This window comes from Bombyx mori, chromosome 13 (assembly GCF_030269925.1).
Source record: "Bombyx mori chromosome 13, ASM3026992v2".
In the NCBI taxonomy this organism is placed as follows: domain Eukaryota; kingdom Metazoa; phylum Arthropoda; class Insecta; order Lepidoptera; family Bombycidae; genus Bombyx; species Bombyx mori.
Genome location: NC_085119.1, coordinates 7616439 through 7641693, shown reverse-complemented (window position 1 = coordinate 7641693; position 25255 = coordinate 7616439). Strand labels below are relative to the sequence as shown.

Sequence of the window (25255 nt, the reverse complement as noted above, 5' to 3'; positions counted from 1 at the left end):
CCTTTATTATTTCTTTTTGGTAATTCAAACTACATACTTTTATAGTTTAATCTCGCGTTTTACGCCGGAAATAATACATAAAATGAGCATAAAATCACGAGATTAAATCGTAAAACTACACTCGCAAAAACGGAAGAAAGCACAGTTTCTTCTTATTTGTGTTTTTTAAATTTTTTTATCTTACAGGTGAATGAATTCACAGCACACTTACTGTCAAGTCCTTACCGGAGCCCATGACTACGTGAATGCCGCCACTCATCTTGAGACATTATTTCAAAGTCTCAATTTCATAATATTATTATTACGGCTGTCCCACCCACGGGATAGAATTAACTATTCCATAGTCCCACCCTTCAAACCGAAACGTATTACTGTTTCGCGGCGGATACCTGTAGGCTTGGTGCTTGGTACACTGGTACCTGTGTAGCTACATAAGACGCCCTATCACAAGTCAACTGTTAATGAATTTTCTTATTCCTTAAGAAATTAGGTTCTGAGTTATACTTCTGTTTACATTTTAATTTTTTGTCTGCTGCGTAACCGTCTTTATTATAAACTAGCGACCCGCCCTCGCTTCGCTTCGGAAACATTAAAACACACATGAAACAAAAAAAAATAAAAAAAAATAAAAAAAATAAAAAAAATAGTAGCCTATGTTCATCAGGGACAATGTCGGCTTCTAATGGAAAAAGAATTTTTCAAATCGGTCCAGTAGTTTCGGAGCCTATTCGAAACAAACAAACAAACAAATCTTTCCTCTTTATAATATTAGTATAGATTAGTATAGATATAGATGTCAGGGAAAAAGTGACGGTGAGTTAGTTATTTCAAGATCAATCAGCATTCGACGTGCAGGAGCAGATGAAGAGGGGCCGTTAGTGGCATTCTGAGCCAAAATCGGGGGTCCTAAGGAGCTTGTGTAGCCTCAAAACGTGTAAGTTCGCATTTAAATAAGAAATATAGACGAATATAATAGCGTCTAGAATTATTATCAAAACAAGATTAGGAACACTGACACGAAATAGATTGGATGTCAGCGAAAAATGGATCTTACTTCTCAGGAATCAATACGAAAAGAAATTACTGAAATTAGAGATAGACTGGAAAATACTTAGGATGCTTTAATTATAGCTGCTGTAGTCTCACTTCCAACGGAGCTACGAGGATGAGGATTTAAAAAGGCAGCGAAATCCGTATTGAAACGTCATTGAAGCTGCTAGTAAGACATAACAAACAAGATAATGTACATTTAATAAAATATTGCCTGCTTTACGCTTTTATCTTATGATGACCTTATCGTTGATAACAAAGGCGCTTAAATGATTGACAGTAGATAGCACTTTGCACAAGTAAGATATAGATACTTAAGTACTGACGTGCTGTTAATACTTCGATACGATACATTTCAGTATTTTTTTAATTTATTTTAAAAGAAAACTAGGTATTTTGTTCCATTAATTAAAAGTTGAAAATTTAATTAATAAGTCAACGAAGCTTTTACAATATCACTATAAAGAATGTTGCATGGTTGCGGTGAAATCCGGTATGAAAGGCGTAGGACCTATCCGCTTTAACTAGTTCTAAGCATACTCATAAAAATTACTTTTTAGTTTTGACATATTAATTTAACCAGATGATGATTTTTTTTGATAACGTCATCTTGTCGTGTCTTTAAAGCGGTTAGTTGCCCTCAATTAAGAAAAATAGTATTATTATTCGCCAATAGATGTCGGGAAGAGTTGATTATTGAAAACACGAATAAAACAACATTTTCTGAAAATAAATCGTAGCTAGATCGATTTATCGCCCCCGAAGTCCCCTGTATACTAAATTTTATGAAAATCGTTGGAGTCGTTTCCGAGAATCAGATTATATATATACAAGAATTGCTGGTTTAAAGGTATAAGATCAGTATTTGAGACAAATATTATCATTTATATTATTTCAAATATACAGAAGCGCTCATTGATTAGATTTAATTTAAAGTTACAGCAAACGAACCTTTTTGCCTTCCTTATTTTTCTCTGGCTTAGCAGACGAAAATAAGTTCCTACTATCAACTGATTTTCAGTCTAGCGAAATCATAACTTAAATACCGCAAATTCTTTAGACATGAGATCCAAATAACGACTGCCCTTTTTGTGGCTGATAGCACGTTCCGGTCTGAAGAGCTAGATGACTGTTACTCGAATGTAACTATGCCCCACTTCTCAAGGTGCATTTCATAGTTCACATTGCGGTATTGATGATTTCCAGTAACCGCTTAACATCCTGTGGGCCATAGGCACGCCTCCCAACGCAGTTTTAATGAATGCAAAAACTTTAAAAAAAATACATATTATATGCAGCTAGTAACGTGGGATGCCCCCTGGCTAAATGGTGCGATGACCTCCGCACGGTGGCCGGCAAGAAGTGGATGAGGAGAGCCGCAGACCGTGCTCAGTGGTGTGGATTGGGAGAGGCCTATGTCCAGCAGTGGACGACTGTAGGCTGTTGATGATGATGATGATATGCAGCTCACTTGCTAACAGTGTGGTTAGTGTGTACACAGTGAGTACCTACATACCTCGCGATATAAAACCGAAGAATTGAATTTAATTTAAAAGAGATTGAAAAGAGAATATTTGAGTCGACTAGTATCAAAGCCGGCAATGTGACTTTTGGACAATTATTGGTAAATCAGAAAAACGAATTATTGACTTTGTATTCCATTGGCAGTCACAAAACTCTTCTGAACGACATCTTAGATAAATAACAGGTTAAGTATTAACCTTTATTTAATGCAGGTTTTGAACCATATCCTTTGAAGGAGACGATTATATTCAAATCAATCTGTATTGACATATCAATAAAAATTTTTTGTCCAAATGCACAGATTGCCACCTTTGATAATAGACGACTCATATGCAAACCGACCCTCCCCATCGAAATGGATGATTAATAGTTACCGAACGATCTTACAGATAAAAATCAAGTTTTATTTAATAAGTAGACCTTAAATTGCAATTTTAAGTCAGCGCGGAAACTATCATGCGTTTATGTATTTGCTTTGCTTTCGTCATCAGAGAACTATGTTATAGATTCATAAATTATTATTTTTTTTTATTTTTTTTTCTTAGGTACTTTAATTTTACTTTTTGTTATGATGTTAGTATAGTAGATACTATGAATGAATAGTGATGGAACCATTTAAAACTATTTTACGAGACTGTTTGACTTACCATTGGATCGCTATTATCTATGTTATGCGTTGCTGTTTCTTTGTCAGTAATATCCAGATTAGCAAACATTTTCCTGTGCACTTTTTTAAATTCGTCCATGAGAGCGTCGTGTTGTTTTTTCTTGTCATTGTCAACAGTTTTTGTTACTATTTTTTTAGGCACAACAGGAGGGGGAACGTTTTCGGTGTTCGTAGATTTTTTCATCTGTAACAAGTAATTTTCTTATATTATTATTGAATTAATATAAATATATGATAAAAATATAAACAGTGTTACTAGGGTTTACTTATACATTAATAACATTATAGTATATATTACAGTAGGTAAACTAGTTAGATCTATGGAACCGTTCCCAAACATGAAGATGTCGAAGCAAGCCAAAACTGATAAATATGATGGTAGTGCCTATTGTATGCTACCATGGGTAGGTACTATCATAGTGTCTTTTTTTGCATATTTTTCAAGGATTCTTACTTTCCGGTTTGTACAGTGAGATAGCCATCTCATCTCAATCATAATTAATATTGTTTAACAAAATACAATTGAGATTTTGATCTCATACCTCGATGTGGGTAGTGGCATTCACGTCGTCATATCTGGGCTTTGCTAACCACGAGAAAAATATAGTAAAAAATGATGTTTGATTAAAAAAATTTTCTTCGGCATCTTCTCTTTACATTATGAGTGCGCAAAATACGAGTATTATCAAATATGCTGCTAGTTAATGTAATTTTGTTCTATATACTTTTATATTACAGTTATGCCTTAGAGAATGGTGATAATATAAAAATCCCCACATTGGTTCTAGAGTCCATACAAATGTAATTTATACAGAATAAATCCAAGAAATCTGCAAAATTATAATTTGCGTAATTACCGGTAGTAGGACCTGTTGTGAGTCCGCGCGGGTAGGTACCATCGCCCTGCCTATTTCTGCCGTGAAGCAGTAATGCGTTTCGGTTTGAAGGGTGGGGCAGCCGTTCTAACTATACCTGAGACCTTAGAACTTATATCCCAAGGTGGGTGGCGCATTTACGTCGTAGATGTCTATGGGCTCCAGTAACCGCTTAACACCGGGTGGGCTGTGAGCTCGTCCACCCATCTAATCAATAAAAAATAAAAAAAACCTTATTATTTTCTAACCTGTTTTCTTCTTAGTATTTCTTCTGCAATAGCATTTGATAAAGATACCGTGCTTGAAACACTGGTACTATCCGAACTAGCCTCCATCATAGGTGGAGGAATAAAGTTATTACAAGCCGGTTTCCCACATGTTGTAGTATTGGTGTGGTGTAGCTCAACTACGATTGTCTTCTTGTCGTTCCCTCTGCCTCCATTATTCAACGAAAAAGTACTTTTCCTTGGAGACTGATTACTATCGTAACTACATTGTATAGTTGCACCGTCTTCCGTTAAATTAATTATTGTTTTATTCGATGGATTCGTTACAAATTCTTTAACACTTTTGTTATTATTATTATTCCTAGTTTTTGCTTTATTTTCAAACGTATGTGGATTGTTTGGTATGCTTGGACAATCGTAATCGGGTTCTATATCGGAGGGAGCATCAAAGTTATGAATATCCTTGTGCTTCCAATCGAAATCTAAGCTGTCCCAAGTGCGTCTTTTCAGTCTATTCATGGTCAGCCTGAAAATATACTGTCGTAAAATATATTATAAACGTGGGTAAGTAATTAATAACAGTGACTCGGCAATTACTAAATGAATTTTGAAGTTATTAATCACATACATTTTTTAAAAATTTAATCTAGTACTATTAGGCGGTTCAAAAGATTCGTAGGCTTCTTCCGTTATTTTTCGATGTACAGTAAAAGCTCTTTATTCGCGGGGTATATGTAGCGTAAGTATACCTCGAAGATGGAATAGTAATTTTAATTAAATTATTATTTAAAAATATGCTTTACGAGGTGAGTTATAAGGTTCACACAGTTTTTGTTTGTATACATTCTCAAAAATGCTGACCGCGGCAAAGGATACTCGGTTCGAAACCTACATATTGAAATACTTTACATACCCGATCCTGTAGACCGAATGGTAAACAGTCGACGTCGCCCAAAGCAAGTCATTACGGATCCTCCCGATCCACTAACGGTGCTTTTAGGCACCACAAGCAACGGTCACCGTCCTCGCCGAACCCGTCGCTTGCGACGAAGGGCTCGATGAGTGAATTAACCCACTCCGGTTTGAGCTCCGTGAGCTCACTACACATATAGGTAGGAAAAAAGGAATCCTTTTTATCAATGTGTATATACGGATGAACAGATTATATCCGCGAATAAAGAAATTTTTAGCCGCGAATATTGAGTCGCATTTTGTTAATTCGCGAATAGTGAAAACGTGATTGTAGGAAACGCGAATAAGGAGCTTTTATTGTAATAGCCATCGAAACCAATATATTTACGATAATTCTGTCTTTACACTGATCTCATTTTCTTGTCCATCGAGCCAAAAAAACAGATTTCCAGAATTGTTGGAAAGCGAACAAAATAAAAGTACCGTAGCCCTTAATATTTTATACGTCACCTGTCGGCGCGATCGGCCGCTTCTTCAGCGACGCTCGCGAGACGGCGGCGTAAAGCTGCAGGAGGTGCGAGCGGTACGTGCGGCGTGGGCGCGGGACTTCTCTCTCCCGCCGCAGACGAAGCGGAGCTGTTATACCCTGAGCTCTCCGGCGATACTAGTTCAGTCCCGGCGCCTTCGCGTATCACCAGTTCTAAGCGTCCCGTTGCTTTCATTGCCGTTATAGCCTAATAAAAATGATTTATGAAACATTAAAATAATACCTATAAAAGTGTGTTTTCTTTTTATTTGCATATGCATGTTTAAAATAATATCATACTAGTGGTCGCCCGGTAGTCTTTTCAGACTATTAAACTTCAATAAATACAAATTTCGCCAAGACTACACTACTCGTATAGATAAATATTAATAAAGACAAACAATATTTAATCCATTCTCAATTTGACCACCGACGTCAAGAACAAAAGTTTGACAATAAATAAATAGTATGCAGGTGTGTGTGCGTAAAATACATGGTAATGATGGTAGTGTGTGTAAGGTTTTTCATATTGATTTATTGGATTTTTAGGCATAATTTAAAAAAAAAATTATAATGCTGCACTCCTTCTCTATATTCTCTATAAGTGTGGGAAATTTCATACTCCTCCGTCCGCGCAATTTTCGTAAAAAGTGATACAATTTTTTCCTTCACATTTTAATATATAGATTGTATGTTTCGATTTTTTTACCAAATTTATCGTTCACACAAACGTTAATACTGTCACTAATGTAGGGGTATTACATAAAACGATACGAAATGTAATTCATTGCATTGTTCTCGCATTTTCATTTCAAAGAGAGTTGATAAAAGTGATTTATAAATTTATACGGTCCAAAGCAAAAAAAATAATGAAAGTAATGCTTTTAGCTTATTAAAAAGATTGGAATTAATATTTATTTGTATTTTACACTACGATATCTTTGTAAAACGTGACCGGCGCGTCATCGGTATCTTTTACTGGTTTTACTGGTGGTAGGGAGTCTTGTGAGCCACCATGGGTACCACTACGGATACCACCACCCTTCCTATTTCTGCCATGAAACAGTAATGTGTTTTGGTTTGAAGATATAATTTTTTATTGAAAGCAATTCTATTTATGGCAAATGTTATTTATAACTTATAAATTACAATAAAATGTCATTTTTTGTTTTTTGCTACTATTAGCAAATTTATTGTAATTTTCATAATTATTATCAAAGATTTGTTTTGGCCTGACTGCAGGTATCTTAAATAGGTACGATCTGAACAGGAATAAAGGGGATAGGTAAATAGGCTTTTTTCAATTTAGTATCTTATTCCTAATTTACGAGTACTTTAAATTCACAGCCTGCAAACCGGACGATACAAAGTGAATTGTGCCAGAACATAAATCACATAAATCAGAAATTGGACACATTCTCTCTATTTGAACGAAGTCCCTTATGAAACGATGCGGAGGGTTACCCTAACCGGGAAAAAACGTCCGTAACGTAAGATTTTTATTAGTAATCCACAAAAAATAACATATTTTTTTATCATTTTTTTTATTGCCTTTGTAGGCAGACGGGCATACGGCCCACCTGATGGTGAGTGGTTACCGTCGCCCATGGACTTCAGCAATGCCAGGGGCAGAGCCAAGCCGCTGCCTACCGCTTAATACTCTCCACAAGCCTCGTTTGAAGAAGGACATGTCATAGCGCTCGGGAAACACCGTGGAGGGGAGCTCATTCCATAGCCGGATAGTACGTGGCAAAAAAGATCTCTGGAAACGCACTGTGGATGACCGCAGTGGCTCCAGGTAGTATGGATGAACTCTACTCCGGTGGCGGGCGATGCGATGGTAAATTCATTCATTGACCACGATCTCAGAGAGTTCGTTTGAGCAATACACTAACTCTTATGTAAAAAACCGTGAATGAAGTGTACCACAATAAGTTCGCACGTTACCGAATTACCGTGGGTTGTTGCGAAACCTCCAGTTTTATTTTCTTTATACCTCGAACAGAACCTAAAATTAATATTTTTATAATAAGGAACTTCGTTCCTATCCGGTGTCGCACGACACCACACATCTTTTTTTTAAATTTATGTTCCGTTATATGTAGATAGACTTCAAATTATTAGGTTTCAAATTAAAAGGAACGTACCTCATTAAAGGCGATATTGCCGAAATCTGTGCCATTGCAGGATAATATTTGATCACCTGGACGTAATCCTGCCTCTCTCGCAATCCCTCCTTCCCTTACAAACTGAACAAATATCCCCGGTTTCCATTCAGGTCCTTTACAAATCCTAAAAACAAGCAATTGTTCAGATTTCTTTGTCGTTAATTGAGCTCAATAAGTGCGGTAAAGTAGGTTGAGTGAAATGAAAACATTTGTCTCTTATATAATATGAGATTCAAATTAATAAACATATAAAACTTGAATATGTAATAAATTAACAATTCTAAATTCTATTGACTTATGATAATAATTAAATTAAATGGAAATACTTTTTTAAATGGATTTCATTAATATATTGGTTTTATTTAGAATTGGATATATCTAGAGCAACGGAATGGATAATTTATCAATAACGATGAAAAAATCCGGAAGTTATAAAAATACAGTATTAAGTAAGTAGTCCCATTCAGTAACTCACCCACAACCGAGTTTGGCTCGGGGTGGAACCAAGATTGAAAGGCGTAGATCCACAAGTCCTTCCGTGTCATGACAAAGCGTTGGAGAAGATGACACGTCGGACCCGAGCGATGCACGTTCCGACACGAATTGCCATGATAAAGCTTCGTGTCCTTTCCTGAAAAAAATAGGAACTATATTAAGCTGTCATACCCTACGTATTTTGAATTTTGTGTGTGTTGTTTGAAATGTGGCTTTAGGCCACTACTTTTCTGAGATAATTATCTACATTTAGGTACACCCTAGTTTACAAAGATTTTATTCGTACACTTTAAATTAGTTATGGATGTCTGGTGGTACAGACACTTCATCATCATCATCATCAGCCCTCAGTCGTCCACTGCTGGACATAGGCCTCTCCCAATCCACACCACTGAGCCGCCGCTTAAAGTCGTCGTGGCCTAAAGGATAAGACGTCCGGTGCATTCGTATCTAGCGATGCAACGGTGTTCGAATCCCGCAGGCGGATACCAATTTTTCTAATGAAATATGTACTTCACAAATGTTCACGATTGACTTCCACGGTGAAGGAATAACATCGTGTAATAAAAATCAAACCCGCAAGATTATAATTTGCGTAATTACTGGTGGTAATGTAATCTTGTGAGTCAAGCAGTAATGCGTTTCGGTTTGAAGGGTGGGGTAGCCGTTGTAATAATACTGAGACCTTAGAACTTATATTTCAAGGTGGGTGGCGCATTTACGTTGTAGAGTCTATGGGCTCCAGTAACCACTTAATACCAGGTGGGCTGTGAGCTCGTCCACCCATCTAAGCCATAAAAAAAACCATCTACAACGTAAATGCGCCACCCACCTTGAAATATAAGTTCTAAGGTCTCAGTATAATTACAACGGCTGTCCCACCCTTCAAACCGAAATGCATTACTGCTTCACGGCAGAAATAGGCAAGGTGGTGGTACCTACCCGCGCGGACTCACAAGAGGTCCTACCACCAGTATGATGGTAGGACCAGATGTCTATAGGCTCCAGTAACCACTTAACATCAGGTGGGCTGTGAACTCATCCACCCACTTCATCAATAAAAAAAAACAACTCAAGGGTAGAGTAGTTTTTCATGTGAGGATGAACCAAGAAAATACCTTCGTATTTTAATTTTTAATTCCGAAATGTCCGTGGCGGAACACTGTCGTGTTCTCTCAATTTGTCAACTTTGTTACTTCAAGTATAAACGTGTAATAATACGGAGTTGTAATAGTGACTTAACCATTCAGTATTTGAGAAAGTGTACAAGTATCGGATATTGCAACAAAACGACTGGACATTGCTTAACATGGATTATTAGTAACAAAAATGATTATTGAAAAAGGAATAGCAAAGTTCGAAAAAAGCTATTCAATAAACGTGTCGCTAATCCAAAAAGCATATTTTTCGACCGAGTTAAAGTTATGTATTTAATTGATACTCGTAGTACACAATAAGATCTAATACAGTTTAAAGCTAAATTACCGTTACAAATTTGTTTATTTCCTTAATGTTGATGGAAATCTAACATTTCAACTTATCATTTGGTATACAATAAAATGCCTTATTACAAATACTCTGTGATTAAAATGCAAAAGAAAAGGCTTTTAATTGAATGTTTCCAATTTTTTGTTGCTTACAAAATTGGAATGAAGGCGACAAATATAATAATACCATTAAAATATACAGTTATGTTTCGATCTTGATACTATAGTGACCTTGTGATAGTATTTAAAAATTAGTTGTAAAATGGAGCAGCCTCTCGTTTGAAAATGGAACATTGCGCCACCTCCTCATGCTTCTATGACAGTGCGGCGGTTGCAATGTTGGATTTCGTTCCTTTTTTGAAATTAAGTATCCTAATAATAATAACGTATCAGCTACTTTATCAGTTTTTTAGGCTATTGTCCATAACTTAAAAAAAAATATATATATAAATTGTGTAAAGCGGTTTCTTCATAATTAACTTCTACATATTATTTGCATTAAATGAAATATTTTGTTATTCCTTTTATGTTATCTATATAAAAATTCTACTATTACAGATACTCACTCTTTGACTGGTAACATGCCAATATCTGAAATCGAAAATGAATTACTTTATTAATAATTGTTAAAAACGAATTCAGGCCGTCTAATCAAAAAAAATAAGTACGGGCCATTATATTAAGTTTTGCTGACGACTTTAATAACCTGGGAGTGTCAAATGGCTACTAGAGCTGATACTTTGTATGGTATTGTATAAATTTCCTACACTTCAAACCAGAACATATGACCGATTCGAAAAATACACAGAATAGCAAAAAGCCAGAATACTTTTATTAATAGTCAACCTAACGTAAGTGCTGTACTCCTGTGGAAATAAAAGACGTAAGTGCTGTAGATCGAGTTCTCGTCTCCAACCTTCAGACCTAAGTGCATGATTACTTCACGGCTGTACCAAGCAGAATGGCGGTACCAACCCGTTTTGACTTTTAGCACAAATGAAAAGTAATTTCCTCTCTAGTAAGATAAGATGTTGATTAAAAAATATAATAAACACGAAAACTAAAACTTACGTAAGGGACTTGTATTGAATAATTCAATACAAGTCCCTTACGTAAGTTTTAGTTTTTAAATTAAGAAACTTATGTAAAAATTAACAAAATACATATTCAACAGAGTAACTTAATTACCATACTATATCTATCAATCAAAAACAGGGGCCCTGATTCTCACAAGTTGTTTACGCAACAATAATAGATAGACCAGCTGCCCACACGCTTTCACACTAACTCCAACTAAAAACTTTGCTGCCTTCTCTACAGTGACGTAACTACTGAAAACGTTCATTAATTAACATAATGTTATTCGCTGTTACATGGTTAACAATTGTTCGTGTTATTTACAAATTCAGAGAGGGAGTTATATAACCAAAAAATGGTTGATTAATAAATAAATGTTTTAAAAGAAAAAGGCTTGAATGCGATTTACTTAATATTTTATCCTCACTATTTTATTTCGAATAGAAGATGAAATTCCTGTTACAGTTTAAGTGAGAATAAATTCAAAAACTGCGGCATAGGCAACATTCTATTGTTGGGATAAACGCTTAAGTTAATTTCGCTTTTCTCACTAAAAACCTTCGATCAATCGAAGTTTAATTGGACTAATCCAACCCTAACGCAGTGTGTAACCGAAAATATTCCAAATCTAAAAACATACTCAACATAATTTCCAACTAGTCCAAACTAATATTTGCACACTAATAGCTCTAAATATTGCCAATCGGGTTGCTTAGAACATAGATACTTTTAAGAATTTGAGAGTATATCAGGTATAAATAGCTTCTTACACAAATTGTTCAGTGTTTTCTGTTTTTTTTTTTTTTTTTTTTTTTTTTTTTTTTTTTTTTTTTTTTTTTTTTTTTTTTTTTTTTTTTTTTTTTTTTTTTTTTTTTTTTTTAGTGCGAGTTTTTTAACATCTCGATCGCGTAAAATTTACTTATCGATACTGAGTGACGCCCCCTGATTATGATGTTTTCATAAATAAAATCACAATGACATAAAAAATAGCATAGATTTGTGTATTATTATCTATTTGCAATTATTACGTTGAATACTTACGTCTCACTTTAATTTTGAGTCTGGATTGAGAAGCGAGGTAGTGAATTAATTCTCCGTGGACTGCATCATCTACTCTATATCCATTAACGCTAACCAACTGGTCACCGACCTGTAATCAAACACAAGCTGTTTCTAAAATATTCCACACAGATCATGATACATTGAAAACTCCTTGATTTACATAAACGAAAATGCATTTTGACTTATCAAAGCTAAGCATCATATTCAGAAGTTCATATTTCGTGAACAGTTAGAAATAATAAAAGGCGACTTTTTTTGTCCCCTTCTACCTATACTGATAGCCTTGAGAGGCTATTTCAGCTTCTCCTTGACGTGCAGGTTGCTAACACTGGCCCTAGCAAGAGCAGTGCTTCGCAGAATCTACCACCGGATCGGATACGCGACCCACTGACAAGATCCGACGAGAAACTCAGTGGGCTGTGTCCATAGGTTAAATCTTCAAGCTGCTTGATTTTTATTGGTAATAATTTGTGACTCATTTGTTTTAATTGTTCGAAATTCTATTTTGATAATTATTATTTTTGTATTATACAAGATAAATTGAAATTACTTTTCCCATTTGCATAGAATTTAGGCGTATTATAACATAAAGTTTTATTGCTCATAGATTGTAAACAAGCGTTAACAATTAAGTATTGTAAGGTCAATGGCGCAACGCATTCTGAAACGTAACTATAGCAATTTTATTGTTAAAAACATAAAGAATATGTAGTCAGTTAATAACATAAGTGATAACACAAATGTATAAGTTAAGTTTAGGATATTTTTCGTTTAAATAGTCGTGATACAGTATTTACTAGTTTTTTCTCATTCAAATTTCAAGCTGTGTTTTGGTTGCATGGTTAGATTTCGTTTGTGCAATTCCTCTTCTGGTTTATCGGTTTCATTGTAGGCATGTTATGTAAATAAAGTTAGCTTGCGAATTCGTCTCAAGAGGGACAGAAACCATGGCCTACTTTCCAATACACACCTATCAGTTTTTTTTAACAAATAAAAGTTAATTTTTCTTTTATAAATATATTAAATAATTATATTCAAATTCAAATTCAAAATCATTTATTTCAACTTAGATGTCAGTATAACACACTTGTTGAATGTCAAAATATAAATAACAACTCTACCACCGGTTCCAAAAAAAGCCACAGTCCTTAGAATAACCGTCGAAACAAACTCAGCGGGCTTTTTGTTTTTTCTTAATTTTTTTTTTAGATAAGTAAAAATATTTACAATAAACGAAAAAACAAGTCAAAAAATACAATTAAAAAAATAATAATATAATGATAAAAAATGAAAAGGCCAGGAGCGAACGCCTCATTTTATATTTTGCTTGATAACGTTTTAGGCGATTTATATTATAAAGTTTTCGTTCATTTATTAATGTAAACAAACGAATCGACTTCGTTACTGATTATCTAGATCATATAATATGTATATTTATGTCCGGCTGTAAACATTCTACTGGACAAAAAACTAGTCTATTTTATCAACTTCGCTGACAAACACTTTCATCAAATTAATGGCGTGCGCAGAGAAGCCGGACAGACCAACTCGTGGCCCACATATACGGCAACTTTCGATCAAGCATTCGTTATAATCACATTTATAAATTCGTCTTTTCGCTAGTCAAGTTAAGGAACGCCAGACATTACGTCGCCCCGTCCTGTGTATTTCACTTTATTTATCATCATAATAACTAACCAGTGAATCTAAGTGACTCAGTTCAATAACACATTTAATATGAAATTAGTAGTTAGTGATACTTATTAAACGCGGTAACTTCACATTGTTTAAATATGAAAAACTAAGTTTTAACAGACCTGTTTTGATTACTCAAAGTGACTCATACTGAAGAAACATATGTTATATTGTTTAACTGAATAACTAATGTCTTATATGTACATAGTACACCTGCAACATTTTCAAATAATACAATTATACTCGTAATCTATTGAATATTCTTCATAAAATCAATTCGTATGAAATGGAATAAATGCATATCGTGTTTACGATGTCACAGACCATTAATCATTTACAGTTTAAATATGGCATAGATGGATATTACTGACAGGCGACATAATTCTAGCATTTTAAAGTCTTTGAAAACATGTAAGATCAAATGTGACGAAATAAATTTTCCGCTTAGAACGTTCGAGACTACAAATTCAAAACAATCAAAGAATAACACAGAGAAAGGATGTATTTCGTTGTAATTATCGATTTTTAGAAATCCTACATATACTAAAATGATGTTTCCGAGAACCTCATCATCACTTGCACACTAAGTTGATATGTCAAAACGAACGTACAACAGTTTCATCATTGGCAGCTTAACTTTGGTTCAAAGGACTACATGGGTGCTTTTCTTTTTTAGCAGTTGTTATACAAGAAACACACGCGATCTCAGAGTAGAAAGTCGCTTGAGCACATGCAGGAGAGCAAATTGAATGACTCATGTACCGGACACGTACAGTTCTGATTCTTGGGAGTCCGAACTATTACAAAATTGTAGTTTAATTGCATCGTTTACCTTCGCGTTTCCTGCGTTTACCAAGCCGTCGAAGAATATAGGTTGTAAAACATTTTCAGTGAATGGTTACAGATATTCCGACTTAAAACAATATAGCGTATAATAATAATGATCAGCATTGACATAATGACAAGCTTAAATAAATTAATGAAAATAAACAACTGAGTTACGAAACATCCCTGACAGGGTTTTCTGACTTCAAACATCAGTGCGATTCCATATTCATAAAACCAATAAAACCCTCCGTGACGCCAACATAATATTATTATCATTTGTTACACCTTTGGCTAAACCGGTTCCACGTTCGCTTCCGTGTATTACTTCCTATATTAAGAGTGACAACAGTAATAATAATAATAATAGTTACTAGCGGTAGCTATAGGGGCATAGAAGAAATCAGACTATAAGCTTGAATCGTGCTAATTATAATTTTATATATTACATACTTAATATACAATTTTCGAGCGCAAACAATCAAACCGTCGACCCACCGACTAATCAAATGCTGTGGAAAATCTTCAGATCACAATACAAAACGATGACAATTGATGATTTATTGGCGCGAGGAGAATTTGTAGAAGACGCAGTCCCTGCACAATTCGAAGCAGAGGAAAGAATTAATCTCAGAGTACGTTTGGTCAAGGAGGCCACAAACACCAGTGTCCCGGGCGCCATTAAGAAGGCCGAATGCAGACAACATTGGAGGAAGCTGGTGCTAAAACTAGACCAAGGTGGTCACGACCCTCAGTAATGAAACGACAAAGAAGAAGTAGAACGTTTGGTCCTCTTGTGCACAATTTCAAGTGAGGTCACTTTTCTTTATTACTTTTGTTGGCAGACAAGTAAGTAAATACCGTCGCTCATGGACGTTAGAATGCCAAGGGCATTGGCAAGCATCGTGGACAGGAGTATATACATTTACTGGTGGTATGGCCTCTTGTGAGTCCGCGCGGGTAGGCACCACCACCCTGCCTATTTCCGCCGTGAAGCAGTAATGCGTTTCGGTTCGAAGGGTGGGGTAGCCGTTGTAACTATACTGAGACCTTAGAACTTATATCTCAAGGTGGGTAGCGCATTTACGTTGTAGATGTCTATGGGCTATAGTAACCACTTAGCACCAGGTGCGCTGTGAGATCGTCCACCCATTTAAGCAATAAAAAATAAATAAATAAAACATTTCAGGATGCCGGATGGTATGGGGCAAAAAATATCTCCGAAATTGCACTGTGGGTGAACGCAACGACCCCAAATGGTATGAACTCTGTTCGGTTGGTGGAAGGTGGGATGGTAAAAAGGAGTTGAATGGATCATCTCGAACAATACCTCAGCGCACTCCCCTGGTTTCTCGCCTAATTCACTAACACTCTAGCACTAATCCCTGAAACGGATTCCAGGCGAACAGAACAACATTTTAAAAGTGGTGATATATTAACTGGAAAGAACGAATGAATCAAATGAAGAAACATTTCCTGTCACTTTAATTGTATTTAAGTTATTGTTTTATGTATGTTTATTTATATGTATTTTTCATTTTATATTAGATTTTTTTTTTAAAGCTTAGTTTAAAATCATGCTTTAATAGCTTTTATATTGTACACTATTCCCCTCTTATACATCGTATTTCACTCTGCTATTGGTTTGCTGGAAGAAAACTCATGAATGAGTTAAGCTCGCCTTTGTACATAGTATTTAGACATTCTTTAAATCTGTTTTTTATTGTATTTTCTTTGTGTGTACAATAAGTATAAAAAAAAAAAAAAAAAAAAAAAAAAAAAGAACAACAGTTCGCCCAGTCTAATATCTACTATTACCAGAAAGACATGGTGATGTCAAAGGTGAGGTCAAAGACATGACAAGACTTCGGCATGGAAGACATGCTACATTTTTAACGCGCTTCTATTACCTTCGCATTCGTTCGCTCAAGACGTCCAATGAATTTGAAATTTACACCCGTATCAAGGACCGATAACAGTACAATAAGTTTATAACCATTATCCTGATCAGTAAGTATCAACAGGATAAAGTAAAAGACGAAATTAATTGTTAGTTCCGTTTGCTATTGAAGCGTGTCTTATAGTTTTTATACAATATATACTATAAAAAAAGTATTTCTTTCAGAAATCCTGAATTTAACATGCGTTTAACTTTATCAAATACCTAAATAATTATACAAATATTAGTAACAAGTTCTACTAAGTGTTTTAATATTCAATAGTTAAGGACGGATGAGGAAACAAAGTGGGAGCTTCACTTCTGGAGATAGTTGACGTCGATGGTGATGAAAGAGCGGCAACAAATGGAAGCTCACTTCTATTCTGTTGGAAAAAGAGGCAGTCGACCCTATTCTTTAATGATTCAAAATCATAACAAACTGTCACACACTTAGCTTTTTATACACTACTAGCCGTACTCGTTTATTGTCATTATTATTAGGGAGTCCAACACTCATATAAAAATTAGCCTATTCATTAAGTACATGTATTTTCTACAGGGATGCCAAGTTTCAAGTCAATCGGATGCATGGTTCAGTAGTTATAACGGAACATCCGTAAAAACCACTGTAGATTTATATATTAGTATAGATGTTTTACTGATACATAAAACAGTCTAAATTAAAAACAGAAGAAATGCAGGTGGTGCGCAACTATTGTTCTTACGGGGACGGCGACATTACGTGACCAGTCTAAAAGAATAGAACGCTTCTTGCGACAGCGTTTCAACTTGACTTGTTCAGACAGAAGCTAATTGTGAACTCGGTTGTTCGCACGCATTCACAAATAATTTAACCATGAGAAAATCAAGCGGCCGTACAGTCAATACAAAAACTGTCAACAACAAAGGATTCAATTTTCTCTACGTACCCATAAGTATGTAAGCGCAAAGCAAACTCGTCACAATAAGATAATGGTATCTTACCCAATCGAATCGAAAATGTAGTGTGTAAAAACACTGTATTATCTATCTATATACATATATAAAAATGAATTGCTGTTCGTTAGTCTCGCAAAAACTCGAGAACGGCTGGACCCGTTTGGCTAATTTTGGTCTTGAATTATTTGTGGAAATCGACAGAAGGTTTAAAAGGTAGATAAATATGAAAATGCTCGGAAATAAATAAAAATAACAATTTTGTTTTCCCTTTGATGTGTCCCCCGTCTGGCGGATTACCTTTGTTTGTTTTAAGTTTATTTTATACAAAGGTTTAGGTCTTTTATTTATCGATTGAGGCACTATGAAGTCTGCCGGGTCAGCTAGTTTGAAAATATCATTAAGAAGTTTTGTTTAAGTTAGTAAGCTTGCGGTTACATAGAATAAGTTCCGAATTAAGAAGTTCCCTGTTTTATATTTGAAGTAGGTTTACAATTTAAACACAATATTAATATGTCAACTAACCTTTAGGCCCTGGAGGTGGGCTTCCGAATTAAACTCCACTTTCGAAATGAAGAAACCGGAGCCATATTCTTTCCCACCTCGTAACGAGAAACCAAATGCGGGAGTAGATCTGCGGGGGCGTAGCAACCTCAAGACTCGCACTCGGCGTTCCGTTGAAGCCACTCCCGCTGCCCGTCCCGACCCTGATGTCGTAGTTGAAGCCGTTGAAGTAGCGTACATTTTGATTTCTACAATGAGACAAGAATATAATTGAAATATGTTAAAAATGGTGGTAGGACCTGTTGTGAGTCCGCACGGGTAGGTACCACCACCCCGCCTAATTCTGCACTGGTGATAGGACCTCTTGTGAGTCCGAACGGATAGGTACCACCACCCTGCCTATGTCTGCCGTGAAGCAGTAATGCGTGTCGGTTTAAAGGGCGGGACAGCCGTTGTAACTATGCTTGAGACCTTAGAACTTATATCTCAATGTGGGTTGCGCATTTACGCTGTAACTGTCTATGGGCTCCAGTAACCACTTAACACCAGGTGGGCTGTGAGCTTGTCCACCCATATAATCTATATAAAAAAAAATGAACTCTAATCTTTGGTGTCAAAAGTGTGTATAACGTGCACATCCCTATTTGTTCTACTCGTCGGTCTTGGAGGGGCATGCATGCGGGCGGAGCGGCAGAGACGTCGCCGGGCAACCACGAAGTTTTTCCAAAAAGCTGTCAGTCGATATAGCACCAATGAATTATATTTTACATCGTTATACTTCATAAATTATACACCTTAAACTGGGATAGTTTTAATAATTCGTTATAAGAAATCCATGGATGAGTGACTGCTACCTTCAACTTTAAGATTGAGTCGTGCGATCGACGTCTCAATTGCATCTGCATAACGATTATTCCCTCCAAATATTTTAGTTTGTTTGTTGTAGAAATAGGTAGAACTGACCGTATTGTAACCGTAACTTAACATACCCTTCCCTCATTAATTAAATAAAATTATAAAATAAATATTATAAAATTTTTAGATTCGGTTTTATTACACTTTATTGTTCCTTCATCTTGAAAGTTCTTTATGTATAATTTGAGTGTGCATCTTAGTCGAAAAAAAATAGTAGCCAAGAATCGAATCATACTTGCAAGACTACTAGTAAACCGGGCCTCGTGTTATTATTAGAAGGAATAACTGGTGCCGCTGGTCTTTCCACGTGGTCATGTTGTCATTTGAAGTCGGTTAAAAAGCGTGATTTCGGTACGTTAAATAGCTCCTTAACATTTTATTATTCAAAAATATTTTCACTTTCTACGTAAATGAAGTCGCGGGTAAGATTTAGCGTTATGCTAAAGTAACATATTCCACGCGGACGAAATCGCGGGCAAAAGCTAGTAGTATACAATGGCAACCCCACCCTCCCAACCGAAACGCGTTACTGCTTCGCGGCACTAATAGAAAGGAGGGTTTTAGTACCCCTGCGGGCTCTTAAGATGTCCTTCTACCAGTACCACCTTCATTGCGAAAAAAATACAGGCGAACCTATCAGCCACTTTGTGATATGCGGTTATCGGAGCGTAAATATTGCAACGTCAATTCCAACATCTCATTTAGACACGACTATGAAGTCTCAATTATTGCGTATTGTACTCGTAAGTAATAGAAGGTGTCCTACCACTCAAATCATAATGCACCACAATGCGTACTGCCTATTTTAGCTGCAAAGTGTCTTGCACTTGAAATAGGCAGTACGATTATTTGAAGTATCTATCATTATCCTTTTTTATATAAAACTGTTATCCACAGCTTCGCCTAAGTAGTCAAGGAAAAGTATTAATTAGTTTTTCTGAAGAATCACATAATTTTTCTAACATGTAAGTACTTTATGTCGAAGAACATTTAATTCCCACGAGAAACATTATCTTATATCCTGATACCAATTTTTTAACATTGTTAGCCTCAACCTACGTGACTCTCTCGATCTAAAACTACGACATTAAAAAAAAACATGTCAATCCTTTGCTACGTTTCGACATGAAATAAGGACATAAATACTGATAAACAAACAAACTCACGTATATAATATTAGCAAGTATGGACAGCTATGGGCTCCTTTTTTAATTGCCCATGTAGGCAGACGAGCATACGGGCCACCTGATGGCAGGTGGTTACCGTCCCTCACGCACGTCAGCAGTACCTAAGACACAGCTAAGCCGTTGCCTACCGCTATCGAAATCTACATATGTAACACTTTGATTGAACATTTTAGAGCTTGTTTAAGGGACAAACTCTCATGGGCACACGGTTTTTATGTATATATTTTATGTATATGTATATAGGTATATGTCCCTCAGGCTTTGACATATTGTTTTATGTAAATCTAACATTGCAGTGTTTATATAATAAGGCAAATGATTAACAGCAGGTAACCCAGAATCCCGTAAAGCTTTAATTCTCATGCTGGAACTTCCCGCCCGCTTCGATCAACCTCTGTGCCCTTGAAGCAATACGCTTGACTGGTAAAGTACCTGGTACGCTACCAATACCTTCCAGCCTTTCAAAGAGTTAAATTATTATCGCGCCTCGTTTACAATCAACAGGTTCTATCGCCTGATCTGCAAGTGGAGTAAACTGATCGTTTGTAATAAAGTGACACTTTAGAATCTTGTATTCACATCATAATGACGTAAGCCAGTGTGGGATCCGCTCATGCAGCCGACAGCCCCCCTCCTCCCAAATCTTTTCAAATCTTACAATCCTTTGAGGTAGCTTTTGGAGGATCTCGAACCCATAGGCAAATATTTGAAGTCAATCTCGGAACATTAATTCGCTACGATACCCAAGACATATCGGCCGATCGATCTACTCTCGGTGCAGTACGTGTAGGAAGTGTAACTAATAAAGCTGGAAAGTCCTCCGGGCGAAAAGCAAGTCCGTCACAGAAAAAACAAAATTTAAACAATAACTGATATTGTATAAATGTTATTTTTTTAGGGTAGCAGTAGCATATTTTTTTCTTTTTCAGAACGGTGAAACATACTTTACACCCTATACAGATTAAATTGTGTAAATCTGCCATAACTTCTTCATATTGGTTTATTAGAGCTTTATAGGTAGATGGTCAAATATCGATAAAACATAATTGCTGGAGCTAGATCGCATTGTGAGCTCGCACGGTAGGTACTACCATCACGACCATTACTGTCGCGATTCCCCAATAGGTTTTAGTTTAAAGAGTAGTTGTTGTACAATACAACTGAGACTTCGACTTCACATCCTAAGATGGACGGCACGTGGTATTTTCTGTAGACCGAAGACTACATTAAGTGCCCTGTAGGGTCGTCTTCCTCTCTATAGCGATTTATAGTAAAAAATATACCTATATATTCATGATCTAAAGAAAATAAGTTTTTTATCATTTAAACATAATATGTTATAGAACAACAATGAGAACAAAACAAAAACATGTACAAATAACATAACTAAACAAGATCAAAAGCCTTGGCATTAGCATCACAATGTTTTTAAAGGTCATTTAAATGCTATTATATTCTATTGAGGCCTTTTGGAGTACATATCATAGGGGAAATCATTAACATACATCGAATTGCTGTTGATAAAAGCGTAAAAGAAATGGAAGACTACTTTACTACTAAATGAAAATGATAGTCCTAATATTGAAACTACAAACGAGTCAAAGGGAAAAGCAAAATTATGAGTGTGGCTAACTATTGTCTATTAACTATTGTAATTGTCCTTACAAAATAATTGTGCGTGACTAAATTCGACGTTTGTGTATCAAAATGACACAAAAAGTTATTTTAGAGATGCGGCAGTTTAGAATTAGCTTTTTTTACCAACAGACAAAGGATGTAAAATGTGGGAATGACGGAGTGGGGCGAGGGGCGAGTGCAGCCTCCTGAGGCGAATAGTGCAATGACCTTAGCCAGCGCAGCCTCTCGGCCATTATTCCGCCGCAAATGTTCGCCATATTCATTGGTATTACGTGGTATGGATGAGATTAACCTAAATTATTTTGTGTACACTGTCGCTTCATTGCCTATAAGTTCTCGACTGGATTAGTTGGATCGTAACTGAGAAACCGACAAATCATAGTTACAAATAACAGACGTTTGCCACTATTATCAGCAATGTGAAGGCTACAAAAGGTGGAGGGGGCATGAATTTCGGTGAATATACTAAAATGAATACCTAGTTATTTTTTGAGAATTGAGAATGTGCGATATGACTCTAAACTTAGAGTTACTGTAGCGCAGGTGGTGAGGGCGCTCAACCGTGAATCCCCACCGGTTCGGTCGACGCCTGTTCCCCGTTTTTATGTCATCCAAGAGCAACGGCCTTTTACTTAATCATACGAATTCAAAACTATCTATAACAAGAATAATCAAAGCACTAAAGTAAAACAAATAGAACTTCAAATGAACAACTGTTTCCCAAAAATATGCATATTTCAATACTTGTTTGAAAGATACTCTGCATAGACAAGTCTGAAACAGTATTTAGGATTGCTCGTACATATTATAATTTTACTTGACTCAGTAAAAGAATACTGTCAAAAATGTTGGATCGATATCGCTAGGATACGAAACTAAAACTTTAGGGGAGACAGTTTAATTCCGAGGGGATTCTTAATATCCGGCTAAAACTGGGAAGCCTTACGCCACGTCGCGTGAACACGAATCGAATAACTTAAGCCCATTGGATGGAAAGGCCCGAAGGACAATATGCGTGTTGTTTCGTTTTACTAAGTAAATATAACAAGAGAGTTTCAAAGAGGCTTTTCAAATAAAACATGAACTAAGCAGGCTTATTCGAGACTAGGAATGCCGTAAAACAACGACCGCTGGACAAACCGGCCGTGGTGACTCTTCGCCAATTAACCGCGAGCGACCTCTGAGCCGCATGCCGGGCTGATTATTCCGTCCTACACAGCTCATAAACGAGAAAGTGATTCGAATTATTGCAATCTTTTTCAAAATGAATTCTCACTAAGTTTTAACTACTTATACACTGTCAACAGTTAAGTTATGGAAACGAAAATCGGAATTATAGCTCTCAACCGATGGCTCAAACAATTTCAGATAAAACCTCATACTTTAATGAAGAGTTAAATATGGCGAACATAGTCTATTCTACACGGACGAAACGTTTGATAAATTGAAAAAATCTCGGCAAGTTAGAATTTTCAAACAACGACACCACTTGATGAGCCTTTACGCAATCGCATCTTTGTGCACCTGTAGACTACACGCAATTTGGAGCCGTGATTGTTTTGTTTGTTGTGCTAGTTTAATATTGTGAGTATATATGTATATAAAATAATTTACAATGTAGGCCACTTCAAATAAATTATAAGTGATGCTTATTATTATGAACATTCATGAGTTATACAGATAAATACGAGAGCAAGTTGAGCTATCAAAATATTCTTAATGCATACCTAACGGCCGTCTGGTGTAGTGGTAAGTGACATGGTCACTACACAAGGGGGTTGCGGGTTCGAATCCCGCCAAGGGAAGATATTTGTATGATAAATATAAATGTCTTTTCCAGGGTTATGGATGTATATTAAATATATGTATGTGTATAATAAAAATCTTACATTTATTTTCATTATCTGGTACCTGTAACACAAGTTCTTTATCACGGGACCAGTTAACGTGGCGTGATTGTTATAAAAAAAAAAAAAAAAAAAAAAAAAAAAAAAAAAAAAAAAAAAAAAAAAAAAAAAAAAAAAAAAAAAAAATTCGAAGTCTGATTAACTTAAATTTAATGATTTATTCATTAAACATAGCTTATAAATAAAGAAGAAAGTTCAATACAGAAGGTCGGAAGAAATCTGTGGAAAAAAGTGATCGGTTCCATGAATGGATGGAAAGTGAGCTGACGAACGAGCCCGCGTAGTTTCTGTTCACACGCTCTCGTGTTAACATGAACTGATGTTGTTTTCTAAATGAATATTTATACCGTCTGTCACAGAAGTCATGAGTATCCATTTTACGTAACCAGTACTTCAAAGTGATGATAAAATTGAGCACCCACTCATTTTATATTATTAATATCTCAATCTATACACATTTACGATATCTTAATCTTTACGGGCTGGGCAAACAATTGCTTCGACACTTTGATCCTTCGGATGTGTATTATCCATAACTGTTATTCTATAAATATTAAGTCATTGGTAATTTGATTCTGGCGCCACCATAGACTGTTTACGATCAGCGGACCGAGAGTTTTATTGCCTACGAAAAATATAACGGTGATATAATCTACATCACACATAGTACATCTCGTCAAACATGAATAATACCTGTGCATGCGAATTCTATCTAATCTATGAATTATACCTATGGACTTACGTATATATATTTTTTTATAAAATCCAATATTCCTATATTGTAAAACTAGAATAACAATATTGAACGAAATTCAGCCTTTCTTTGTTTATTGAAGATATTATTCGTCGTGTACGACTGTTTTACCATATTTAAAACACTTGGATAAACAAATATAATTTAAAGTAAAATTAACGACATAGCTTTTAATACAATAAAATTACAATTATTTTATAATGAACTGTAGAAAAACTTACTTTATTTTAAGAATGTTACTGGTGTTATGAAACAAAGGAAGCCTCATGGGAAAGAGAAGACGGAATGCGGGGTCCCGTACCGGTTTTTATCACACGCACATCTTACCTGCTCCAAGATACAATTGATAAATTTGGCATTCTAAAGTCATTGCTTGTTACGGAATATTACTAGTTTGCAAACCTATTCCAAAGTTCACAAAAAGAGAGACCAGAAGGCAACAACCGTTTTCAATATTGGAAAAAACGCGCCTGATTTGATTGACAGTATCTCAATATATTAATGTATCTCAATGTATGGTAGTATAGCACTGGGGAGATAGAATTGTCTTACATTGATATCTCTCAAAGTAAATATTTATCTGATCAGTTCGGATTATCTCGTGGTGCGTTTTTCATATTATGTAAAATATCCGAAAAGAAATATCCCACAATTGATCACTTTTAAGTGGTAAAAGCAAGGTAGTTATTTGCTAATATTAGTAAGTACTAATAGAAAATATTGAAATGTTATTAACCTATTAAATATTTCATTGTAATAAAAAATATTTTTAGTGACTATACATTGATTATCCAACACAAAATTAATAATAAATGGGTGGATGTGTTCTGTACTAAAGAGTCGCAAAATTGTACGTTTAATTTTACTAACACCATTTAGATATTT

The 25255-nt window shown here is 35.6% G+C and overlaps 1 protein-coding gene and 1 long non-coding RNA gene across 5 annotated transcripts in view; one reads left to right on the top strand and one right to left on the bottom strand.

Annotated features, from left to right (window-relative positions):
• The window catches only part of LOC101736534 (uncharacterized), a 35759-nt gene that overhangs the window by 9948 nt on the left and 556 nt on the right, over positions 1-25255 (bottom strand). For all 4 annotated transcript variants that reach the window (XR_005245381.2, XM_062671765.1, XM_012691888.4 and 1 more), the window contains 8 exons: positions 17991-18217; positions 12050-12158; positions 10498-10522; positions 8425-8580; positions 7929-8073; positions 5766-5989; positions 4365-4869; positions 3222-3425 (listed from right to left, as the gene is read on the bottom strand). Coding sequence is in view for 3 of the 4 variants with exons in the window: in XM_062671765.1 (XP_062527749.1) it covers positions 3222-3425; positions 4365-4869; positions 5766-5989; positions 7929-8073; positions 8425-8580; positions 10498-10522; positions 12050-12158; positions 17991-18209 (1587 nt within the window). In the remaining variant the exon portion in view is untranslated. The remainder of the gene's footprint in view (positions 1-3221; positions 3426-4364; positions 4870-5765; positions 5990-7928; positions 8074-8424; positions 8581-10497; positions 10523-12049; positions 12159-17990; positions 18218-25255) is intronic.
• Positions 11651-25255, top strand: part of LOC134199970 (uncharacterized) — a 111080-nt gene continuing 97475 nt past the window's right edge. The window contains exon 1 of the long non-coding RNA XR_009974675.1: positions 11651-11889. This is a non-coding gene — a long non-coding RNA (uncharacterized LOC134199970). The remainder of the gene's footprint in view (positions 11890-25255) is intronic.